At 41.4% G+C, this 22841-nt stretch overlaps 2 protein-coding genes across 5 annotated transcripts in view; one reads left to right on the top strand and one right to left on the bottom strand.

Annotated features, from left to right (window-relative positions):
• Window positions 1–358: 358 nt before the first annotated feature.
• LOC115905139 (basic proline-rich protein-like) lies at window positions 359–1639 on the bottom strand. The gene has a single exon (XM_030951251.1). It carries the CDS (start codon window positions 1637–1639, stop codon window positions 359–361), a length of 1281 nt encoding a protein of 426 aa, XP_030807111.1.
• WAPL (WAPL cohesin release factor) overlaps window positions 490–22841 on the top strand; it is a 64016-nt gene continuing 41664 nt past the window's right edge. The window contains exons 1-3 of one of the 4 annotated variants that reach the window (XM_030950663.1): window positions 490–527; window positions 4433–4956; window positions 18186–19232. In XM_030950663.1, coding sequence (XP_030806523.1) covers window positions 4455–4956; window positions 18186–19232 — 1549 coding nt within the window. In that variant the 5' untranslated portion in view covers window positions 490–527; window positions 4433–4454. Of the gene's footprint in view, window positions 528–1077; window positions 1367–1687; window positions 2054–4432; window positions 4957–18185; window positions 19233–22841 lie in introns of those variants that run through there. The other 3 variants (XM_030950662.1, XM_030950664.1, XM_030950665.1) reach the window with 3 other exon arrangements.

Below are 22841 nucleotides of genomic sequence, written 5' to 3'. Positions count from 1 at the left end.
AAATCAGTCTCTTAATTAGTTCTGCAATTGGGACTTGTTTTGTAAAGCCTTGTAAAGCCTCATACGATGGTTTGAGGATGAGCATGTGATGTGAAATCATTTTAGACTCCAAAGTTGTAGAATTTCATTTTACAAGTTCCTCACTCCTCTGAAAAATGACCAAACTACATCTGCATGATGTTGTTTAATGTTTTTCTTGTCATGCATCCTTAGTTTTGTATCCCACAAGGATTCTATGAAATACTGCCTACAGAGTATAAAATGTTGGATTTGGTGACTGTTTGGTGTCCGTATGTATTTGCCGCATGACACAATCCTTGTGGAGCGTTTTTGCTCTCAGCACAGTGTGTATCGTTCATTAAAGCCTCAAAGGTGTGCATAAATCTAACGCGTGTGGGTGGATGTAGCAGCTTGTGGAAGCGGGAGCATGTGAGAGCCGCAGTTTCAGACCTGCCCCGCTTCGTTCCGGGCCCTGTGTGCAGAGCATGTTTCCTGCCCGGAGCGGATGTGGCGGCCGGGCGCTCACTGTGAGTACAGCCAGGGCGGCACCGAGCGCAGGGGGCTCCTGTGCCCTGCACGAGGCACCGCAAACTTCCCATGGAGTGCCCGCAGGGCCGCTGCAGCGCCTGCTGCCTTGCCCAACTCCCGGGCAGGGTTCGGGCCCTCCGCGGCTCCCGCCGGGCTGGGCTGCCCGGGCTACTCCCACACTCCTCGACGGGCGCCGGGACCCACCTGGGCCTGAGCGCCATCGGGGTGGGGCCGGTCGGGGCTGCCCGCGGCGGGCCCCGCTGGCCCCGCCTTCAGAGCCTCCGCGCGGGCCCGGGCGGAGGCGGCCGCGGGAGGTGGCGGCGCCCGCCACGTCGGGCCACCCCTTTCCGTCCCGGATCGGGCCGTTCCGCCGCGGGGACCCGCCCGCCGGCTCCGGGGGCCGGGCCGGGCCCTGCGGGGCCCGCGCCGCGCCGCAAACTACAACTCCCGGCGGGCACCGCGCGGCAGGGCGCAGGCGCGGAGGCGGTGCGGGAGGCCGAGCGAGGAGCGCGGCGATTGGCCGCGGCGGCGGGGGGCGGGCGCGCGCGGTGACGGCAGGAAGGAGCGGGGGCAAATGGCGGAGAGATGGTCCCGGGGCCCGTCCCGAGCGCGGCGATAATCCCGGCGCGGAGGAAGCGGCGCCGGAGGAGGCGGCGCCGGGGGCCCTGACGCCCGCGACACCCCGAGAGGGTCCCGCTGCCGGAGGGGCGGAGGCGTCCCGCAGGCTGAGCGCCTTTCGCAGGCGGCGCTTCGGCGGCCCGAACCCGCGGCCGGAGCCACATCGGCCGGGCCCGCGCCCGGCACCCGCCGCCACCGCTGACGCCGAGGTGGGTGCCGGGTAAGAGAGCGGCGGAGGCCGCGCGGGCCGCGGAGCGGGGCCCGCACCCCGCGGGCAGCAGCCGCGGCCCCCGGCGCTGTCCCGCCTGGAGGGGCGTGCGGGGCCGCCGCCCCCGGCCCGGCGCGAAGTTGCAGAGCGGGAGTTGGCGCGGGGCTGAAGCGCCGGGGGGAGCGGCTCCGCGGGCCGGGCCGCGGCTGCCCCGGGCACTTGTGTAATGTGGGCCGGTGGTGCGGCGGGGCGGGGGAGGCGGCCGGGCGGGAGGGGAAATGACATCAGGGAGCGGTGGGGTGACCCGGTTCCGCTCGCACACCCCCCACCCCCCCGCCGCAGGGGGAGGGAGGAAAAAAGAAACTGTCACCGTGGGATTTCATCAGCTCCTTCTGCCTGCGTGCATTTAACCTATTTTTCTTTGCTTTGATTATGTAAGAGGAGCGGTGTAGAGAGGAGCGATGAGTAGGGGTGGCTGATGGGCTTCCTAGGGAATTACCGGGCTTTTTGTCTTCCCCTGGTCCGCCGAGTTAGCGCTGGGAAATGAGGGAGAGCTGTGTTTTGGGCTTTTACACCTATTTACGTTGCTTGCGCTGCTCCAAATGGTGCAGCACAATGCAGGCGAGGGAGGCAGGCAGTGGAAACAGAAATTGAGCCAAGTGCTTTATTTCCCTCTGAGTGAAAAATCAGGAGAAAATTGTAAGTAAAGAGTAAAAATCTCATTCTGTTGATACTCTCGCGTAAGAAGGCGCCTCTTTAAGTTCGTAAATTTAAGATACAAGTTTAGAGAATAACGTATTTATATTTTCCTAATACTCATCTTTTAACCTGTGCACATTATATTGAGTATTAATTTGGGGTTTGATATTTTGATTTAAAACTTCTTACAAGATGATCCTAATTTAAAAATTTATAAATAGGAAAATGTGGTTTACTTTTTGAAAATTAACTCCTCTTCATTACAGGAGTCTTCTCTTTGGAATTGCAAGCCACAAGCCATAATTTAAATATGTCATTATCTTTGCATAGGCTGGGAATGTAGTATCAAAAATACTTGTTTGAGTACTTCTTACAATGCTTATCATAACTAATACTTATTTGAGTCTTGAGGGTTTAGGGGAGGAAAATGTGCTAGTGGTGAGTGAAATGTTTTTTTCTTTCCTGTAGGTTGTTAGAAACTGAGATGTTAATAAATATTTTACTTTAGCTTCTACAGCTCAAAAACCTGGCTGTTCTGGTCTAAAATATTTTGGTTGCCATTACAAATATTTACAAGCATCAGCAAAATAAAACTGGTAATTTAGATTGTTTGCTGTTTGCCTTCTAAACTATGTGTAGATAGAAAGTAGAAAATTGGAGCTACCTACAGGGGAGTAAAAAAAGAAGTTTGGCAGTGATGTGTGTGGGGAAAAGAGGAGATGGGGTTAAAGAGTGCTGGCTCCTAGGAGCAGGCAGGAAGAGTGGGCTTTTGCAGCAGAGTTCTGCTCAGCAGATAAGCACCTGCCTTCACCTTCCCTCAGCTGCACCACGGGGAAAAAGAGCCTTTCCCAAAGTGGGTGTTCCTGTAGCTCTTCTGCATTGCATCACCATCCACCTGCTAAACTTCTGAAGTTGAAATGTGATCATTTTAATTCTCTTAAAATTTCCTCCATGGATTTTCTCCCCATGAATTGCTTGGTTCCTGTGGTAAGTGAAGGTCTAATAGTGGGAGGCTATTATTAGTGAGATAGTCTTGCTAGAATGAAGTGATAGGGGGACATTTCTGGAAAGTAGTCTGGCAGTTTTGCTAGATGCAAAACTGACACTTGAGGTTGAGAAACTGTGAGTGTTGAGATGAAAACTAAAATAGGAAAGACAGTATGTCACATATTCAGGGAGTAATAATAAAAACAGTTGTATTGAACAAATAGATCATGATAAGTCCCATAAATATTATTTTAACTGCCATTTTTCATATACTTTATATGAAGTTAGGTAACATTTTGGAAGTTAGATTTCTTTGATTCTGTAGCTTAAGTAACTGTCTTTTTTAGCAGACTTTTTTTCTATTATGGAGAGGAGTTTCAGAGAGAAAGATGGACTTGATTAGATTCAGGCTGACTATAAAGAATTGCAATTTCCTATCCATGTTTGGGCCAAAAAGAGAGAAATAGTGGTTCACAAAACAGATATGAGGGTTTGGGATTTGTGTTGTCATTTGTCCAGTAGTTGAAGTATTTGTTTTTGGGTAAAAATCCCCCAGGTGGTCTGTGTTCCTTCTTGAGTTAAACAAAAGTAGAACTACACTACATGCAAGGAACTCTTAAATGTGTTCCTGTTTAATCTGTTACTTTTACACTTCTGTTCTTCTGAGCAAGCTGTGGTTGTGCTTGTAAGAGCCAGTGAGCATTAACAGTTCACACGGCCTGCAAAGGTGTCCTCCATGTTCTTAGAAGTAGATTGAGCAGTGTCTCTGTTCTGTCCCTCAGTGAATCAGATTTACTTGTGGGGGATTGCTGTGCACCAGTCCTGACCACATCATGTTACCAAGTAAAACACTTGTTAGATGAGTCTGAGTGTGAGAGATGAACATGGGATGGAGTTGTCATCATTGTGATTAATTAGTGCTTAAAATACATCGACAGCAATGTGAAATACTCTGACAGTTTTTGTATTTAACTGGCAAGAGATTTTTTTTTTATGCTGCGCTGTGCTATTGGACTCTAGGAGGGAGCTGTGTGTTCAAATGTGAAAATATTGCTGAGTTGTTTTATGAAAGTGCCTTCTATATTTGAAAATACAAAATTAGAGCAAAGAAATACCATTTTAGAAGATTTTTCTTAAGGATTCATTGTGCCATTGGTTTATAAATGTGCAAGTAAATGAATTTCAATTTATTTTAGTGGGTGCTTAGTGCAGAACCTTTGCCCTAATGACAGTCACATGTGAATGAGTGAATCTAGAAAGAAGCAGGTGATGGATCTGTTGGTTGCATGTAGTGTACATGCCTGGTGCTTGTAGGCCAAATAAAGGGTGGAAGTAACAATCATTTGTACTAGAGAGGTGATGAATTTATGTTTGTTCTTTCTTTCACATCAGAGAATATGAAACAGGAGCCAAAATGACATCCCGATTTGGAAAGACCTACAGCCGGAAAGGGGGAAATGGCAGTTCCAAGTTTGATGAAGTGTTTTCCAACAAACGGACCACCCTCAGTACAAAATGGGGAGAAACCACCTTCATGGCCAAATTAGGACAGAAGAGGCCCAGTGTCAAACCAGATATTTCTGAAGTTCCTAAGAAACCCAAAGTTGAAGATGAGGTAACAGAGGATCCATTTGGATTTGACAGTGATGAAGAATCTCTTCCTGTCTCTTCAAAGAATGTGTCACAGGCTAAAAGCTCCACTCAGCTGGAATCTGGTGAAGCTGCTCAGTCTGAGGACTTCACTCCTCTACTTGAAGCAAACAGCAGAATTAATCAGCCACACAGTGGAGAAAATGTTGCCTCCAGCAAGTGCATACCTTTTGACAATACTGTTCCTCTCTTGAAAGAAAAGAGCACAAGCAAAAGTGTGGAAGATGGAGAATGCAAGAGCAGCAGTGCTAAACTTGTAACTGCAGGTGTGTTTGCCCAACTGTCCATGTACTTCTGTTTTCCTCTGATTTTTGCTGACCTCCCTTTAGACTTTGTGTTTTCATGGGATTTTTAAGTATTCTGATAAAGCTGTGGGGCAATTCTTAATTGTAAACAATTATAGAGTATACTCTATTTAAACAAAAGCACAAAGGAGCATTCTGTGTTTTACATACTGCTCTGAGGTCTTGGGTGCTGTAATCTGAGGTACAGTGCTTTAGCTTCAGGGCAGTATGTTAGTCCACTTAGTCCAGTTATTCCATAAAATGGAATGATAACGTTCCTTTTCTAAAATTGCTGAGTGCATTTGTGGTTTTTCAACATGTATTTTGAATAGTGATGAGTTAGTGGTAGTAGAATTTAGTGTGGGTACGTGTTTACAGCCATGAAGGTGCAGATACAGCTTAGGCCATGCTTGGTTTCATTATTTGGGTGGGAAAAGTAGTTTTCTGAACTTAAGTTGCACAAACATTTTCTGTTTGTAATTAGCACAACTATATCAGTGTGTACATAAAAAACTTCAGACCTGTGAGACTGCATTCTGTCAGACTTCCCTTTAGAGGTGTTTTTAGGCTCTTGAGTGTTTGTAAGATGGCTTAATACTTTTCAGAGGGGAGTTCACAGGGCCCATGGAACTGAACAGCACTTTAATTTTCTTCAAGTCACTCCTGGAAAATATTAGATGTTGTTACATCTCATGAGAGGTTTTTGTATAATGGGCTGATTAAACCACAGCTTCTATAATTGGGTAGAAGATCACATTAGATGAACCTAGATGAAGTTGACACGTACTGATTTGCTCTGGGTTATCAAAATCAATTTTAATGAAAAGAACTTATATAACTTTCATTTCTGAAATATAGTTAGCCCAGGGATTAGAAATTTGAGTGGACTTGTTCAGTTGTTAATGCAGTAAACAAGAAGATACTGCATAGTAGAAGATAGTCACAGTTCAGTTATTTTTTATATATGTGTTAGGGATCTAATTCAAAAAAACCCAGGAAATGCTGATTTGAGCTATAGTGTGAGCTACATTTCTAGGATGTTTAATTGTCTTTTGATCTTGCTCTTTATTTTTGCTGCTAAAATATTTCTTGCTTTCATATGATTTTCAGCAGCTGTCTTTAACTATGATTCGTCCTCAGACTGGAAATCAAAATTAAGGGATTTTAAAGTTTGAATATAGTTTTCATAAGAAATGGAGTAAGTTCATCCCCCAATATTTCTAAGGGGAAGAAACAGTGAGTTCCCTTGGTTTTAACAAGAGATTGTAGTAGAGCAGGTTTTACAGTGAAATGGTTTCCTTGTAGACAACCTCTGTCAGAACAGTATTTTTCAGGTTGGAAAAGAGAGAGCTGTGGGGAGAAAATGTGATAGAGCTCTGAAAATTCATCATGTGTGAAAGGCCAAGAGGAACAGACTTGAGCGGTTTCATTGGTGCTTCCTGATTCCAGTCCCATGGAAGACAATTAAATACAATATTTAGCACAGAAAAACTTCCTTATTTAAATTCCAGAACTCCTTGCTAGATAACTGGGTATGTCATAAATATACAGCTCTGAACAGGAGGAAGCTGATGAATCTTGGTGGATAAGTCCTTCCAGCTTTTGAGTGTGGTGGTGGTCTGAATGCAGAGGGAGAGGTTACTTAAGGCACTGTTTACTGGAGAAGTTCTGTTCTGCAAGATTTTCTGAAGAATTTGTTACTGATTCTGGCAGTTCAGCCAGAAGTAGTGAAGGACAAGCTGTATCTTGATCTGATGGTTCTGTTCTTTCAGAGTCTATTACATTCTGTTGACACCCAGTCAAATGAAGATAAAAACACTTTTCATATCTTTCTTCAGAAATGAAATTCAGCTGCAAATGAATCTTTGCAGAGCATCCTCGGAGGGTCTTTGGTTTCCTTATCCTTATTTAAAGACTGCAGTCTTGGTGGTAGTGTTTCTTTTTGTCAGTTAGTGTAAGTAAAACTTCAGTTGTTTAAGCTGCTGTTATGCTTGTGTGTAAACTGATCCAAAATAAATAAAAAGTTGTCTCTGAGGACAACTCAGCACACTGAGCAATTAGAGATAGTGGTGTATAGTCAGCCAGTGTAAATGTAGGTACTTCAAAGGCTTCTTTGTTGTAGTGACTGTTCAGTAAAGTTCAATGGGGAGGCTCTTTCAAAACTACAGAGGGTTAATTTGATTGATTTGGCATAGGGTTCTGGAGGATGAAGGGACTTGGGAGGAGTGTAATAGTGTGTATACCTCAACTGCTTACATGTCCTTGCCCTCCCCATAATAATTTTCCCCTTCCTGGTGACTCTTGAACTCCACCAGATTCAACCAGATTTGTCCAAAGGGCTCAGAGATCCTTAAGACAACAAGCTTGACTATTTCTGATGAGGAAAGGAAAGGGTGGGGGCTGGCAGGGAAAGCAGGCAGGTAGAAGAACATTAATATTCCCAGCGTAAGGAGGACTGCAATGTGAGCTCAACCTTAACCCACATCCAGCCCTGTATCTCTGGCTGTGGGAAACTAGGCTGTGTTGGTACTGATGTTGAAGAAAGTGCTTGTTAATTTGTTTTCAAGTGCAATTTGCTAGTCCTTCTCCTCATACTGCCTAGACAATGCTTGAATAAAGGTCTCAGGACTCCCAGAGAGTATGAGCCATCGTTGTGCCTTAATTTCTAATGTAGGTGAGGATAATGCTAAGAGTTAGACTGAGTTGAAAAATGTGACTTACCATGGCTGTGCACAAACTGAGAGGTGCAGTTAATTCTGCTTCAGTTGTATTATCCTGTCTCAGTGGCCATTTCTCTGGACGTTAAAATGAAGGTGATGCAATGTCTGTTAATTTTAGCTAATGTTTGGTATTAAAAAGCAGTCGATTTGGGGGTTTGTTTTAGTATTTGTGCAGCTGTGTAACGCAGCTGAGGATCTGTATCTTATTTAAAATGGTAGAACTTGCTGGTCTTTTTTTTTTTAATAGCCTTCAGCTAGTGCTTGTAACAATCTCATTTTAAAGGCTTTGAGGAGCTCTAATGTGGAAAGCTTCTCATAATCTTACCCTAATGTTGCTTGATCAAGACTTAATACTGTCTGAAGAGTGTCTCTGAGTAATCCTGTATGTAGCAGGTAATTTGCAGATAGGGGTTTAGGTAAATTTGAAACAATGAAAAACTGTTCAGTATTAATAGTTACTGTTAGGTCATCTTTGTGAAGGTAGGGAGAACTTGGTAGCTGGAAAGTAAGTTGTGTCATTAGAAAAATACCATGCTGGTAATTCATATAAAGCAAAAATGCAGCTACTTTGAAAATGAGGTTTTTATGAGACAGTCTTAGAGTAGGGTAAGGTAAAAACCTTCAGAACAATATTTGGATTTTTAAAACAGTCTGGTGGGATTTATTTTTTTTTAACTGTTAAACTTGTTCTGCAAAGCATAAACCCAAATAGTATTTCATGCAAGCTTAGGTATAAAAACGTGAAGCAAAGTTTGTAAGCTTGCTCTTTTAGAATATTTGTTAGCTTGTAGGTTGAATTAATGTAGCACAATTTTTCATGAGAATTCATGTCCAAGTTTGATGAATTTTAGGAGTTGCTATGGCATTTCATAGTTATATTAGTGTACCAGTATGTTTCACTTTGGACAGCTAGTTTGCCCACTCTGGCTATTTCAGTTTATGGAAATACTTCTGGCATTGTACTGTAAGTTTGCATTTTGACTCTGGGTGCTGTGATGATCTGCTGGCTTTTGCTTTTGTGCCCAGTGCTGAGCTCTGTAACTCAGGCCTTCAGAGGGTCTGTCCAAGAGGTTGATAATCTTCATCAGGGAAGGCACTTGGGTTGAGACATGTTTGTCATCTCTGCATACTTCATGTTCTGGTTTATGGACTGTGAGAGAATATTCATTTCCTGCATTAATTCTAAGGGAAAAAATTAGGTATTTAATCATGCATTAGGGGAGAAGTATTTTAATTGGGCATAGATTGTCTGGTTTGTTTTAGAGCCTATGAATTTATTTCTTGAAAATGTGTTTTGCTTGCTGTAGAGAAATAGAATGGCTTAAAATATCTTTCCAGACTACAGAATGTGTAAGAATTGTGTCCCTTTCTCCTATGTTGTAATGTTAAGTATGGATTTTGTGGTTATTGTGTTGGCAGTGACCTTTGAGGAGGCTCTTTATGATTAAAAGAACAAATTATTTTCTTTCTCCTTAACATTTAGAGCAATAATGAAAACAGCAATTCCTCATCTTGTCATTTGTTCCTGTGTACTGGTACTCAAACAGGTTTTGCTCTGGCAGTAGTTTTGCTCTTGGTGCTGTAAGAGAGCATTTCTCTGTTGACTGCTGTTTGATTCTTTTGTTTTTCTAGATAGTTCTTAATGCCCTCATTTGTCACTTGGGGCCAGTGCACTTAGAGGTAGCAAATCAAAATGGCAAGTGTAGTTCTTAGGAACGTGTGCTTCTGCAGGGCAGGAGCAAAGGGATGTGGCTGTGCTCAGCCGTGTCTTGGCCCAGGATGCACAATCTGGTTGTGGTTGGTTGCTGGAAAAGCACAGAGTGCAGAGAGTAAACTGCAGAAAATGGATGCCCTTGAGGAAGGAGATGGTTTAAGCCATCAAGTCTGTTCCTGACGCACTATCCTGGTAGTACCTTAGTGACTCTGTGCAAAGCCTCTGTATCCTGCTTGTGTGGGTGGGGAGCCCTATCTTTAGAGTTAACTTTCAACTTCCCAAGTGCAGGTTTGTTACATAATTGCATTTGACCACCAGATTGGTCAGGGTATTCCTTTCAAATTGTTTTTCCACCTCTGTTTTGTGTTTAACACTGACATGGACATTGAAAATAATAGTTAAGCCAGAGTAATATCTTACTTCCTCTGCAGAGTTTTTGAGAGTAATATTTACTTTGTGAGAGAGAATTTCAGTTCAGTCATTTTCCATCCAAAAATGGAGCCGAGCTGGGGGAACCTGAGTGAGGCCTGAGCATTTGGCAGTCTTAGGAGACAGCTGGCAGCAGCCATGATTAAAAAGAGCTGCAGCTGTGCTCTGGTTGGGTCAAAGCATTAAGAAACTGATAGCAGAGAAGGGGAAAGGTCTGCCAGAAAATGTGTGCTGAGAGAATTTCCAGTGTTTTGAGGCTTGTTTGGATGGTAGTAGTTATGATGGGTATGTGGATAGCTGGGGTCTGTCCACAGGTCCTCTCTTCTTTAGTTGCTTTTTGGTAAGTTTTCTTCTTTTGAAGATAGCCCCTTTCCCCTTACACACAGAGTTTTGTTGCTGTATCAGTAGCCTGTGTTAAAACTGGTGTGATTATTGTTCTCTTTTTTTTCTTTTTTCCCCTCTGCTACCTCTTTAGTGGTGGTCTGTTGGTTTTTTCCTGTAGTGTTTTTCAAAAGTCTGAAATGGTTGAAATTCTGTTTAAATCTCAATGTTTATACTTGTTTGCTAAAATGACGATCCAGAAAAATACCCCAGTGTTTAGGAGAGAATCTGATTTCTGCAACATATTTTTCCTAATGACAGGGCAGTTCATACTGTATGTCCATGCACAGGGTACATGGAGCTGTCTTCACTTAATCTATAATTCCCTTTTCGTATACAGCAGTAAATTTTGCAATCCATACTCTTAAAATCATTCTTTCTTCATGGCCTTGTACAATGAACAGTTTTTAGAAGATCATACTTCTAACTGCTTCTTAGTTTGCATGGTTAAAAAGTGGAAATAACTTTGCATTGAATACAGTTGGTCAGTGCCTGTGGAAGAAAAAAAACCCCTGTTAAGGTGCATACCTCTCAAGTGGGCCAAAGCATGCAGGCAAGCAGAAACCAGTAGGTAAAGAAGCTATTTCAGACTCAAACTGCTGCGGTCTTCTTAATTGGATGAAAAATGTTCTTCAATTTCAAACCTAGTTCATCTTTTCATTTAAGAAACTACTGCTGTGGTTATTAAATTTTTTCAGCATATTCATGAGTACTGTCTCAATTCAGACTGACTTAGCCTAAGTACACAGTTGTTTTGACAATTGTTAATGTTGCTGTGTTACAGTCTGCTTTCATTTTTTCCCATAGCAGCTCACCCTAGAAAAGTTGATGAAAACAGGTATTTCTGGCATGTTTGAGCCCCTCGTGTTGCTCATGACACACTTAGTAGTTGTTTATTTCTGGCTTTCTCCTGCTGCTCTGAGCAAGAGATGCCCTTCTGAGCTTGGAATGAGGAGGAATGTGTCTCTTTCATTGGACTTTCCATGAGAGGTGAGCACATGTCAGGCTCTTACAACTCTTGTGCTACCAAGTGTAGCAGCTCTTCTGCCCATTGTGTTTTTCTCCCTGAAGGTTTGCTGGGGAGGCAGTTGTGCTGAGCTTAGTGTGCCAGGTTTGGCCAGGTATGCATGTACAGATTGATTTGAAGGTGGTGTTGAGATGCACTGGTGTCAGGTGCAATGAAAGGTGAGGGAGAGCAGAATACCTGGTGATTGCTAGCCAAAGAACTAGAAGAAGAGAAGGTAAGACAGTTGTTAACTTCAAAAGCCATCTTGTCATACCAGTAAAAATACTGCCTGAGCTAAAGGCAGGGGATTGGTTCAGTGAATATTTTCTGCACAAGAGGGAAGGTGGCCATGTCAGCCTGCACCCCTGTGAAATTCCACTTCCATTTAAAAATACAAGGACATTTTAGGATGTTGTACACTGGCTGCCAAGTGTTCCAGTTTGACACAACTTCTCAGAATGCCTCCTGGTAGCACATCTTCCCAGTGGAAAAAAAGTATATGAGGAATTACTGTATGGCTGAAACAGGGGTGCAAGGTTGGAAGCATTACCCTGTGGGTAGGGTTCAGCCTTTCCCAGGCTGGGGCCAAGGCAGTGGGGGATGTTGTGCCAGCAGCATGTTCTGAAAACATGAAAATCTTGTTAGGCTCAGGGAATGAAAATAATGCTCTGTTGGAGATGCTGAACAGTGTGTTACCAGACTGACAGATGCATCCAGGTGATTTGAGAGCAGAAGAGGTGTCTAAAGGTGTCTTCTGTCTCATGTTTAAAAGAACAGCTAACTGGAGTCATAGTGTCATTAGTTAAGACTGTGTAAGAAACAAATTAATTTTTTATATAAATTGCCTTAGAATTTTGATATTCAGGGTGCTGGAAAAGGAAACAACTCAAGCAAATGATTCTTAATGAAAATAGTGCTGTCATGGCAGTAAATTAATTTTCACCACTTTAGGGTTTTCTGTGACTTTTTTCCTGGACAATAAGGTGCCACTTTAAACATCTGCAAAGAGTCAAACAGTGTCTGTCTCATCTGCATACAGACTTGTTGGGAATTCTATTACTTAAAAATTTGTAATCATAGCTGTGGATGTGCTTCTATAATTTTAGCTGTTTTACAGATTGTCAACCATGAAACTGATCTTGGGAGTCACATCTTCCTGTCTTCTGTTCCTGCCTACTAACAGGATTGCTTTTCAAGATCTCATAGGCATTAATGGAGACTTAATTCAAATAAATTTTGCCCATTTAATAAATTGTGTATTTTGTTTCCATGGGCTTTTTTTCCTGAGTTTTCCAGTTCTTCAGTCATAGACGGAAAATGGATCAAGGGAGTTTAGTCTGCAACCTTTTCTCCTTACCAATCAAAACATTTCATTTCCAATGCATAATGAAATTTGTTCTCTAATTTGGAATGAAGCATGACTTCTCTGCAGTTCCTGGTTTTCTGACCAAACCAGAGATGACACTCGGTGTGTCTCAGTTGGGCTGGAAATGAAGGGTGTGATATAAGCACCTTTCCTTTAGCTGGTCAGCTGCAAGTTGCAGACTGAAGTGATGTAGCTTTATGCTTGAGAACGTTGGTGATGGTGTAATGGAGCTATAATAAATGTTTCCAAGTGCTCAGAGACATCAGGCAGAGCAGTAGCTCATAATGAGCTTAACAAGCTGTTCCCTCCATCCTGTGTCAGGATCTGTTCCTGGGCTGTAGCCTGTTGATTGTATGTGCCCTCAGTAGCTGGAGGGCTCTGAGGGCCCTGCACACAATTCTTGATGTTTCGTTTACTTGCCACCATTTCTTGGTTTCTTTTGGAAGAGAAATCAAGAATGTAATATTGGCATTGTGCCACCTGCCTGCTCTCAAGATTTCATTGCTTTAATATTTGCAGTGAATTGTGGCTAATACTAAAAGAAAAGAAACATAGTGTGTTTGTTGATTTGCTTATTGTGAATAGTAATCATGTTTCTCTCAGTATTAAAGTGCAGGCTTGTACAGCTGCTTACACAGTACTGAAGGAGTGTAAGGTTTCATGCTGCAAAGGCTATAGAAGGCCATATGCCTTTTGTTTGTAGCATGGAGGATACTTTGCTTGGCTTTAATTAAGACAGAAAACTAACCCAAAGTTCAAGTTAGTAGGGCTAGCATGTAACACTGGCAGCTTGTCCACGGGTACATAGGAAAAAGTAAGCAGTTACTTTGCATATATGATAATACCAAGAGTAATATTGATTGTCCTTTTGTGTCCTTCAGTTTTGTCCTAACATTTGTGCTATTCAACTGGTTTTGATCAAACTTGGGGTGGTAAAGAGAGCTCTCAAAGACACAGCGCTGTTTCAGGTGCCGTCTGTGCTCTTACCTCCCTGCTGCCTGCATGGAAAGGCAGAGGAGGTTTTAGCTGGGTCCCTAATCCCTGGGAAGGCAGCAGCACATGGAGCTGGCACATGGAGCTGGCACATGGAGCTGGCACATGTCCTGGTGTGTGAGCCTGCCTGTCTCCTGCCCATCCACGGGCTGCTGTTGAGGAGGCTGCAGGGGATGATGGCTGAGTTGTGGGGCAGCTTTGCCCTGGGAGCCCTTCTTCTGTTCAGGGTAGAAATTTACAGCAGGAGGCCTTGTTCTCACAGCCCAAGATCCTGCTCTGTGCTCCAAGTAGCATGAAAATAGCAAATAAGGTTCTGCAGCTCTATCACTGAATAGTTAACTAAAACATGTAACGTTTGACTGTAGGCAATTAGTGTTAGGCTGTTAATGATGATTTGGTTTTTACAGAGCTGAAAATGATGTTTGCAGTCTTGGAGCCTCAGTCACTTAGCCTTGTAAGTTAGATGGAAATGAAAGAAAAGTGAAACAGGGACTAGGCTGGAGGAGGGATGCTATGGTTGCTTGGTTTTCTTGTCCAGAAGAGTGTTTGGTTTCCTGAAGGATTACTTTACTTTGCTTTGGATTTCATTTTGGTATATGCAATACCTGAAGGATCAGGGCATGAATTGTTAACTCATGGCTTCACTATTTGGTGGAGAGAGTTTTTTGTCTTTTCTCCAAACTTCAGTGTTTCCTCTGTCAAACTTTTACTGTTATAGGTAGTTAAAGAACAAATGAAGTTGAAATGTGAGACATTTTCATTTCAGAACTGTCAGATGTTGAGCCGAAGGATGTAAGTTTCTTATCTCTAAAAAAATTAATTTCTCTTTAAAAAAAAAAAAAGTGGAGTTTTTTAGTTCTAGAGTTGCACTCTTCATTTTGTCCATGATCTTAAAAATGAAAAAGGAGGAGGTAGTACCACTGGCTACCTATGGTAGTCATGAGGCATTTATTGTTGAATGTATAGAGTAACATTTGTTCCATCTAACAAGTGCTTATAGTAAGTGTTGTTTAAAAATAGGATTGGAACAGAAAGTTATCTTTATATCCATCTAGTCTGTCGTAGGTTTTCCATGTAGGTATAGATGTATATTTTTTACATGTTTTCAGGTTTGTAACTGAAGAAGCAGTGGGCTTTTGACAACTCTGTAGCATTCCTGCTGTTTGAGTGTTTGCATGTATCTATATATATTATAGAAGAGTGTAAACTTTATTGCCTTATGTAAATTTACTATCTTGCATGGTCTGAAATTGAAATTTTTTCTCTAGTGGTAATTTGACTAAGGTTACTTGGAACAATAATCATTATCACTTAAATATAGTTTTACAGATTTAGTAATATGCATCTGTGTGTGTGTGAAAACGTCATTTTATGGGAAAAAGTGGAAGTTTTACTTTGTTTTTTTTTTAATTCATCAGCAATGCTGAAGACATCTGTCTTGTTAAGTGACATAAACTAGAGCATGAAATAAAGCAACTTTTAGTGATCTAAACGGAAAATAAATCATGATTACCACAGAACATTGATATGGTTCCTAGGTATACAGTGTTTGTACGTGGGGAAGGGATTATGCTATTGCTGATTTAAAATTACTTGGGAGAGTTATTCTGGTATTTGAGCCCCAAAAGAGCTTAATTGCAGTTAAAAATAGGAGGAGAAATTCCGTGTCTCTCTTGGACTACAGAATATTTAATAATTAACAATTAGTTCCTTTTCTCATTTTTTTTTTCCTACAGTCATGCTAGCTTCTGCTGTAGTAGTTGCTGCCAATAAATACTGTAATTTTAAAAATCAGGGCTATTGGAATTGCAGTTCCTGTACACCTTTGGGCAATTAGGAAGTGATTAGCAGTACTTTCTGGTATTGAAGGTTCAGGCTGACAGCTATTGACCCACTGATGAGATGAGAACAGTGGCTTGACAAAGGATCTTTAGAGGAAGTATTCCTCTAAATGTCACTGCTTAGTTTTCCAGTAATGCATTGTGATGATCCAGTTTTAAAGCCAGATTTTCTACCCAGTGTACACTGAAGAGTTCAGTGGTTCCATTTTCCATCAGCCTTGCTTATTATTGGAGATGGAAAAACCTCCCTGGTGCAGTTACTAAGACTTTTGAAGTACTGTGTGTTTTTAAAATTTTGGTGCCCCAGAATCAAGGGGGAGGCTAACTGCCACTTTTTTGCTGTTTAGGAGTACCTTGGTGTGCTGTATTAAATTAGGCACTGAAAGGTAAAATTGAGATACATCACTTTTTTGGTACTTAGAGAATCCTCTCAGACAGCTCAAGGTTCAAAGCTGCTGATGCACGTGTTACACAAAGGGTGCACAAGTCCTGCTGTGACCATCAAGAGCTGTTAGTACTCTTTGCCTTGTAACATTTCTTGGGAGTATAGTAAACCAAGCATCAATAAAGCCATTTGACTGGGCTACAATGGATTTGTTATTTATTAGTCAGCCAAGCTGACTGGAGAAATTGATTTTGATCACATTTACATGAGGAGAAACAAGAAGTTTCCTTAGATATGGAACAGCAATGGTGAGACTGCAAAACAGTGTATTTTAGCAAGGAAGTCTGAAAATGTTTTAAATTGAATTTGCTGTTTTTCATGCCTCAAGTGTTGTGGTAGTCTTCACAATAATATTAAACATATGGGAGAAAGGAACATACTGTACACTGTCAAACCCCCTCCTTGATTACAGAAAGATTCATTTTGGTTGTGTCTCTTGGATTATGGCAAGCATGAGATTGAAATGGGAATAACAATATTGCTTTTATAACATATTGATACTGAAAAATAATAACCAAGATTCCATCATGGAGATGGCAGGGTTAGGGTTCCTTGTTCTGTGAGGAATTTAGATTTGAGTTTTGCATTTCATATATTCTGTAAAAAGCTTTTTTTGTTTCTACCTGAGTATGTATAACTTCTGTGACAGATCTCAGCAAGACTCCAGAAAACTTAGATGCAGCTTGTAAGGTATTACTTGTCCTGGTTACCTGAGGAATTTTAGCAGGAATTAAACCAATTTCCTGCAAAACTGGATTTGGTAGCCATTTCTTCTACTAGAATTTTCAGTACCTTAAAATTCGTCTATAAAACACATGTGCAAGGATGGCATTTAGATGATGCCATTTTAATTTGAAAACAAGTGAGCCAAAGTCCCTGGAACAGTGCTGATGCTTGTTTCCCTCATCAGGAGGTTGAAATCTTCTGGTCAGTGCTGTGAAACTTCTGTGCCACTTGGGTAAATGGAAGCTGATGAAATTTAATGAGGTCAGGACTAGTGCTAAAGAGATGCTTTGGCCTTCATTTTACTGATGAGTTTAGGAAGCCTTTGCTGCCTAAAAAACTTGAACCTTTGGGGTTGCATTCTGCCAGTGGAACCCCTTTTATCACTGCAGTGTTCTGCACATGTCTTTTAAGCACGTTCTCTTCTAGCATTTCTCTTGTCACTTGGCCCTGTCCCAGTTGTGTCTGTGTATTATTCAGTTTATCCCATCATGTGCTCCTCTTGTCTTTGTCAGACTTCTTATCTTGCTTTTCCTGGCCCAGGCAGCCATTTCAGGGCCAGTAGTAACGGCAGGCACCTGTGTTCCTGTGCTTGCTGATACTGTCTCAGAAATTTCCAAGAAATTCTTGTTTCATGGAAATACCCTCTTATATTGCTGGGTGTCTGTGTGTGTGTGATGTCAACAGAGGATGGCAGATGCAGTCATCATGAAACTCTGGTACCAAATCCACCATGCTTTTGTTGGTATTCAGGGAAGACAAAGGGAATGGTTTCCCCACCAGCTGAGAGGACAGCAGGTGGAAGACTGAATACTTGCATTGCTTCCTGGCATTGCTGTTGTGTGGGTGCTGGTTGGCTGGAAACAAACCTTACAAAAACTGACTTGTTATAGTGGAACTTGTTCTCCTGGACAGTGTAGGATGTGAGTGTGGCTATGGGTTGGAGAAGTGTGAGAATAACTTTTGGCAGCAGCTCTTCTTCAGAGATGCAGAAATTCATTGCATAAACCTGAATTTCAGAAGCGATAAAATTAAAATTTGTGATGAGAACTGCATTTTATATTTCTCTTGTAAGTCCAAATATTTTCATTTAGAGCAGCAAAATGAAATGACAGTTGAAGTTGTTTGCTGTTTTATTCAGGGTACAAGAAGGAAATTATTTTGTTACATAATAGACAATTTGTAGTTGTTCTTTATCTCTAGTTATTCACTGTTAAGTCACTTGTGTGTCAAACTTCAGTAATTGTCTTTTCTGACAATTTCACCACAAAGTCTCTGCTTTTTTGTGTAATTTGCCTTGGTAAATATGTGGTTGTATTTAGGGTTTACCACTGTGTTTTACATGATGCACATATTTTCAGAGTGACACTTGGAGGTTTTTTTTTGGTAGACAGTGCAAGAAGACTTTATTATAGCAAAACCTTTAAACTGGAGGGCTTAAAAAGTGTGAACTAGGTGGATAAAGACCTCTAATATTTTTTTGTCAATGATCACTGAATGTGTTTTGTTATATTGTAACTTTCCAAAGTTGCCTGCATGGGTGACTATTTTTTTAATATTCCATTTTAGTAATAAATATATCTTTTCTTGTAGATAAAATCCAGAATTTGAAAGAAGATAATGGGAACAGTCATTTCATCTATGACAATGCTGGAGACAGTAATAAAACCAATGCTGAGACCACAGACATTTCTGGATACAACACTGAAGCCAAGGACTTGCCTGATTCTTGGGACTCCCACGTGGGTAAACCAGCAAATTCTGCATCAGAAACATCTCAGACCAAGGGGCCACTAAGAACTCACTTGTATGAATGGGAGGATGAAACTGAAGACACCAGAACTGGAGAGTATATATTAGCTTTTGACAATGAACATCTCTCAGCGGTGAAGAGCAAGGATGAGGAGTGCGATAAAGAAGATAGTGAAAATCCAAAGGAAGCCATTAGCGAAGAACTTGTGCAGACTATTCCTAGGCCAAGCAACTGTAGGACATATTGTCGATCCAACAAAGCAAAACTGCAGGGGGCAACAAATTTTGACAAGCTAATGGATGGCACTAGTCAGTCTTTATCCAAAGCAAACAATGAGTCGAATAATGATGGGCTGAACGCAGGAAAAAAAGTTTCTTTAAGTAGTGGGACCAGTTTTAGAGGGACGGTTGGACGGACTAGAGACTACACCGTTCTCCACCCATCGTGCTTGTCAGTTTGCAATGTCACCATCCAGGACACCATGGAGCGCATGGATGAGTTCACCTCAGCAGCTCCCACTGACCTGGGCGAAGCTGGGCGCTTGAGGAAAAAGGCAGACATGGCCGCCACAAAAACTACAACCAGGTTCCGACCAAGCAATACCAAATCCAAGAAGGATGTCAAATTAGAGTTTTTTGGGTTTGATGATCAAGATGAGGGAGGGGGAGATGAAGGCGCCTCTAGAAGCTCTGGGAGTTCCAATTACAAAATCAAGTACTTTGGGTTTGATGACTTAAGTGAAAGCGAGGATGAAGATGAAGAGTGGCAGGTAGCAGAAAGGAAGGCCAACAAAAAGCGAAGTAGAACTGTACCATCCGCTTCACTACAGTCAACCTCTGATGGCAATGAAAACTGTTCCCAGGATAGCCAGCTCAGCACTAATGCAGGTCAGTAGAACTCTTTTGGAATACATGGGTGACATTTAATTTTAATTGACTTCAATGTTTTGTTCATTTTGCAGTGTACCTAGGAATTTGTCCAACAATACTGATTTGGAAACCTAACAGTTAACTCACTTGAAATCTTAACAGCTAAACTTACTTCTCCTGTGGTCCTGTGTGGTGTTTCATATCTCTCTTGAAGTATGCTTTATACCCCTTGATCTCTTGCCAGAGGTAGAGGGTTTTTTCTTTCCCTGTAGAAGATTCGTACCTTTTTGGTGTGTTGAGCATAAGCATCTATGCCTGGAAGGCAGGTATCCTCCCACAGAGCCTCCAGATCAGCCCACAATTGCAGAGCTCAGTGCACACATTTAAGTAGCTCTTAAGAAATGGGAAATATCTTTTTCTGGTTTTGAATGTGTCTGTAGGCAGTTTGGACCTTTCTCAGGCTCCATCTTATCTGAGGATGCATGACTCAAGGGAGAGGCTGTGGGGACCCATGGAGTGCCAGTTAGATAACTGGCTTTGGGAGAGCCTCTGCATATTTGTTTCTGCTCTTGTTTTCAGTTTTTAGGTATCTCCTTCTGTGCAGGTTGGGGAGTGGGGTGTGTACGTACTCACACACATATATATGAGTAAAACTGTGGACGTGGCAGCTGCTGAGCAAGTTCTGGTGGTTAAAATCCTTTGCAAAATGAAACTTACTTGGTGGTTGGTTGGGTCCTGTGTGCTGGTGAAGAACAAAAGGAATACCTTTGGTGGAAAATTGCTTTTAGCTCTTCTGTTTTGAAAAAGTCTAAGGCCAGAGAATCACTTTTGTTGGAATAAATATTTCAAAACACTGCCACTGTTCTACGGAACATTCTGGTCCTCCATTTTGGAGCATGAAGCATGGGAAGTTTTATCCACTCACTGAAGTTGTTACATTTTAAGACTTTGTCCAGATGTATTTCATTGTGATAGGAAGAGAGGGTTTCTATCTAGCTTTGCAAATGTTGGAGAAATTGTTTTTTTTTTTCCTACAAATAGCTTCTGCTAATATAACCCAGAAATAAAATTTCAGAGGAAAAAATGTTCATTTCTCTGTTCTAATTATAGCTGTTTCTAAAATGAGAATTTTCTGTAAGCCTTTTAATCAAACTAAATGTCACCACTAGGGTTTTTTTGTGGATTTGAAAGGAACAAATGAATACTGGTGTTGTACGAGAAGATTGTTTTCAAACAAAAAAAACCATGATTTGTTTTCATAAAATTTACTTATGATGAGACACTTGGGTTCCAGCCTCTTTGGAAAATGGGTTTATCTTATAGGGCTGCTTAAGAAGTACTCTTAGTCCCTGTCTTTGATGACTTCTTGTTCAGCCATTTATTCCAAGGGAAAAATTTGCTTGTACAGTTAATGCAACTGAGATGCTGACCCATCAAATAATCCTTTCAGCTGCTGTCCTCAGAAGTCTCAAAATATCCACACTTTGCATTTGGCACTGCATTCACCAAGCAGGCCTTTATACTCCCAGGTATCACAGATGTTTTCTCTGAAATATTTTCCTAATAGATTTCCGTGGCACAGGGGAATGTAAATTTCTGTTTTGTTAGTTTCTTAATGCGCTTCGCCGCTTCAGGTAAGAGCTACCTCTCAGTCCCTCTGCTGAGAGATGCTTCCTCTTTATTTTGCATCTCCTTAGCTCATTTGATTCTTTTGTGCTGCTGTTTGCAGGTGAGATTTGTCTTGCAGGTTTTTTTTCTGAAATTTGAAGGGGTGATGCCCTATAGTACAGATTATGAAAACAGGGAGTCTGATGGTGCCCTAAAATTTTTGGGGCTCCTTGCTGAAGTTCACACTATTTTCTCTTAGACCTTTACAAATTTTGAGTATCGTGATTGCTCAGAACAACCATGATAAGAGCCCTTAAATGTAGTGATGCTGAGCCTGAGAATTTCTCAAGAACTTCTGAATCTAAGCCTGAAGTTGCAGTAAAATGTGACGTTGCTCTGAGGTATTGTCTTTGCATACTGGAAAAAAGTGACTTCTACATCCATGAAAAATGCCAGCTTTGACTCCAGGCCTGAGAAACAGCTTTCAGAACATCTTGCACAATAAAACTCTGTCCCTGAAATGGTGAACAGTACTGAGAGGTGCTAATGCTACCTGAGATCTGTGTGTGCTGTTCTTTCTTTGTTCTAATGAATAAAGGCCCAGATAAAAATCCAGTGTTCTGTTCCATGTTGACAGGTGAAATGCCAGACTGCCTCTCTGAATTTCAGCCCTGGAAAATCCCAAAACTGATTTTAGTGTTCTGAGTATAGAAAATGTTACATGGCATAGTCAGTTTTTTGAGAAACTTGATGCTTTTGATGCTTTCTGTCACAGCCTTACTTTGCCATAATACTGATTTGGTTACTTGCCATAATCTAGGTATGTTTTTATGAAATAGATTTTATAACCTTAATTTAAAACATCTCTAAGATTTTGTAATTGAACATGAGAAAGACTTCCTTCTAGTCTAGTAGTTCAGAACGGGAAAGTAAGTTTAACAATACATTTTTAAATGTTTTGACAAATGAAATTTAAGAAAGCACAAAGACTACAGGAACAATATTGTTAGTGCAGGAAAAATTGCAAAACAGATAAATTCAGTTTTGGTTAGACTCTTTCATTGAAAAACATCTTCTGTTGCTCACTTCTATGATAGCCTTTTCTGCTGAAGTAGTTAAAAACACAAAAAAAAACCTCAAACAAAAGCCAAGCAAATAAAACCCCCACCTCTGAAAAAAGCTTCACCTCTTAAATTTCTAGATGCTATTACCACACTTTTTAATGAAAATACTTCTTAACCTTATTACCCTTAGATTTTTGCTGATGTGTTGAGTTCCTGGTAAAAGTTTGCTTTTTATTTTGCCATTGCAATTTAAAATTCTCTTGGATTCCTCTGTAGCAGCCCAGTGAAGCAAAGGCCCCTTTGGCTTGTGAGCCTCCCAGCTGGATTCTGCCACAGTGCCAGGGGCTAAAAGTACTGGTGAGACTTTCCTAGATTTGAAACACAGCTTTTGTCATTTCAGTAGCCAGAGTACAGGATGACTCCAGTGAGGAGAAGCTTTTAATACTGGAAGAAAGTGACTGACTTGAGTGTAGTAATCCACGGGGAGTTGTATCCAAGAGAAATCTGTATTGCAGCTCAGTCTTTTGCTTTGTAAATCAGTTCTAATATGCAGCTTAACCTTTGTGTCATTGATTCATTTTTCCTTTCAGTGATCAAGATGAGATTCCTGTAATCTTTTTAGGTAATGTAGCTTTTGTATATCAGCATCTAGCACTCAGTTCTGGTGAGCCAACTTGCCCTATTTTTTTTTTTTTAATTCCTTTGCATCTTCTCAAAAACTGAGTCACCTTGACTGGGTAAATATTTTAAGCCAGTTAAAACTGCATCAAAGTCCTCAAAGGCAGAGTCCTGTTTGGGCTTCAAAACCTTCTGCAGAATTGCCCTGAGACACTAAAACAAAACTCTGTTGTTGTTCCCCAGGAAATTTACTGTGCTTGTTGCCTTAGTTGGTCTTTGAACATTTTCCAAGTCTAGCCAAGACAGGCAAATTATCGTAAAGATTATGAATGGTTAA

This window comes from Camarhynchus parvulus, chromosome 6, assembly GCF_901933205.1.
Source record: "Camarhynchus parvulus chromosome 6, STF_HiC, whole genome shotgun sequence".
Taxonomy (NCBI): domain Eukaryota; kingdom Metazoa; phylum Chordata; class Aves; order Passeriformes; family Thraupidae; genus Camarhynchus; species Camarhynchus parvulus.
The sequence above is the reverse complement of the archived record's forward strand: the minus strand, read 5'-3'. Positions and strand labels throughout refer to the sequence as shown.

Coding starts and splice junctions, on each gene's coding strand:
- LOC115905139 (XM_030951251.1), bottom strand. CDS start 1,639: ATGTCATTTCCCCTCCCGCCCGGCCGCCTCCCCCGCCCCGCCGCACCA.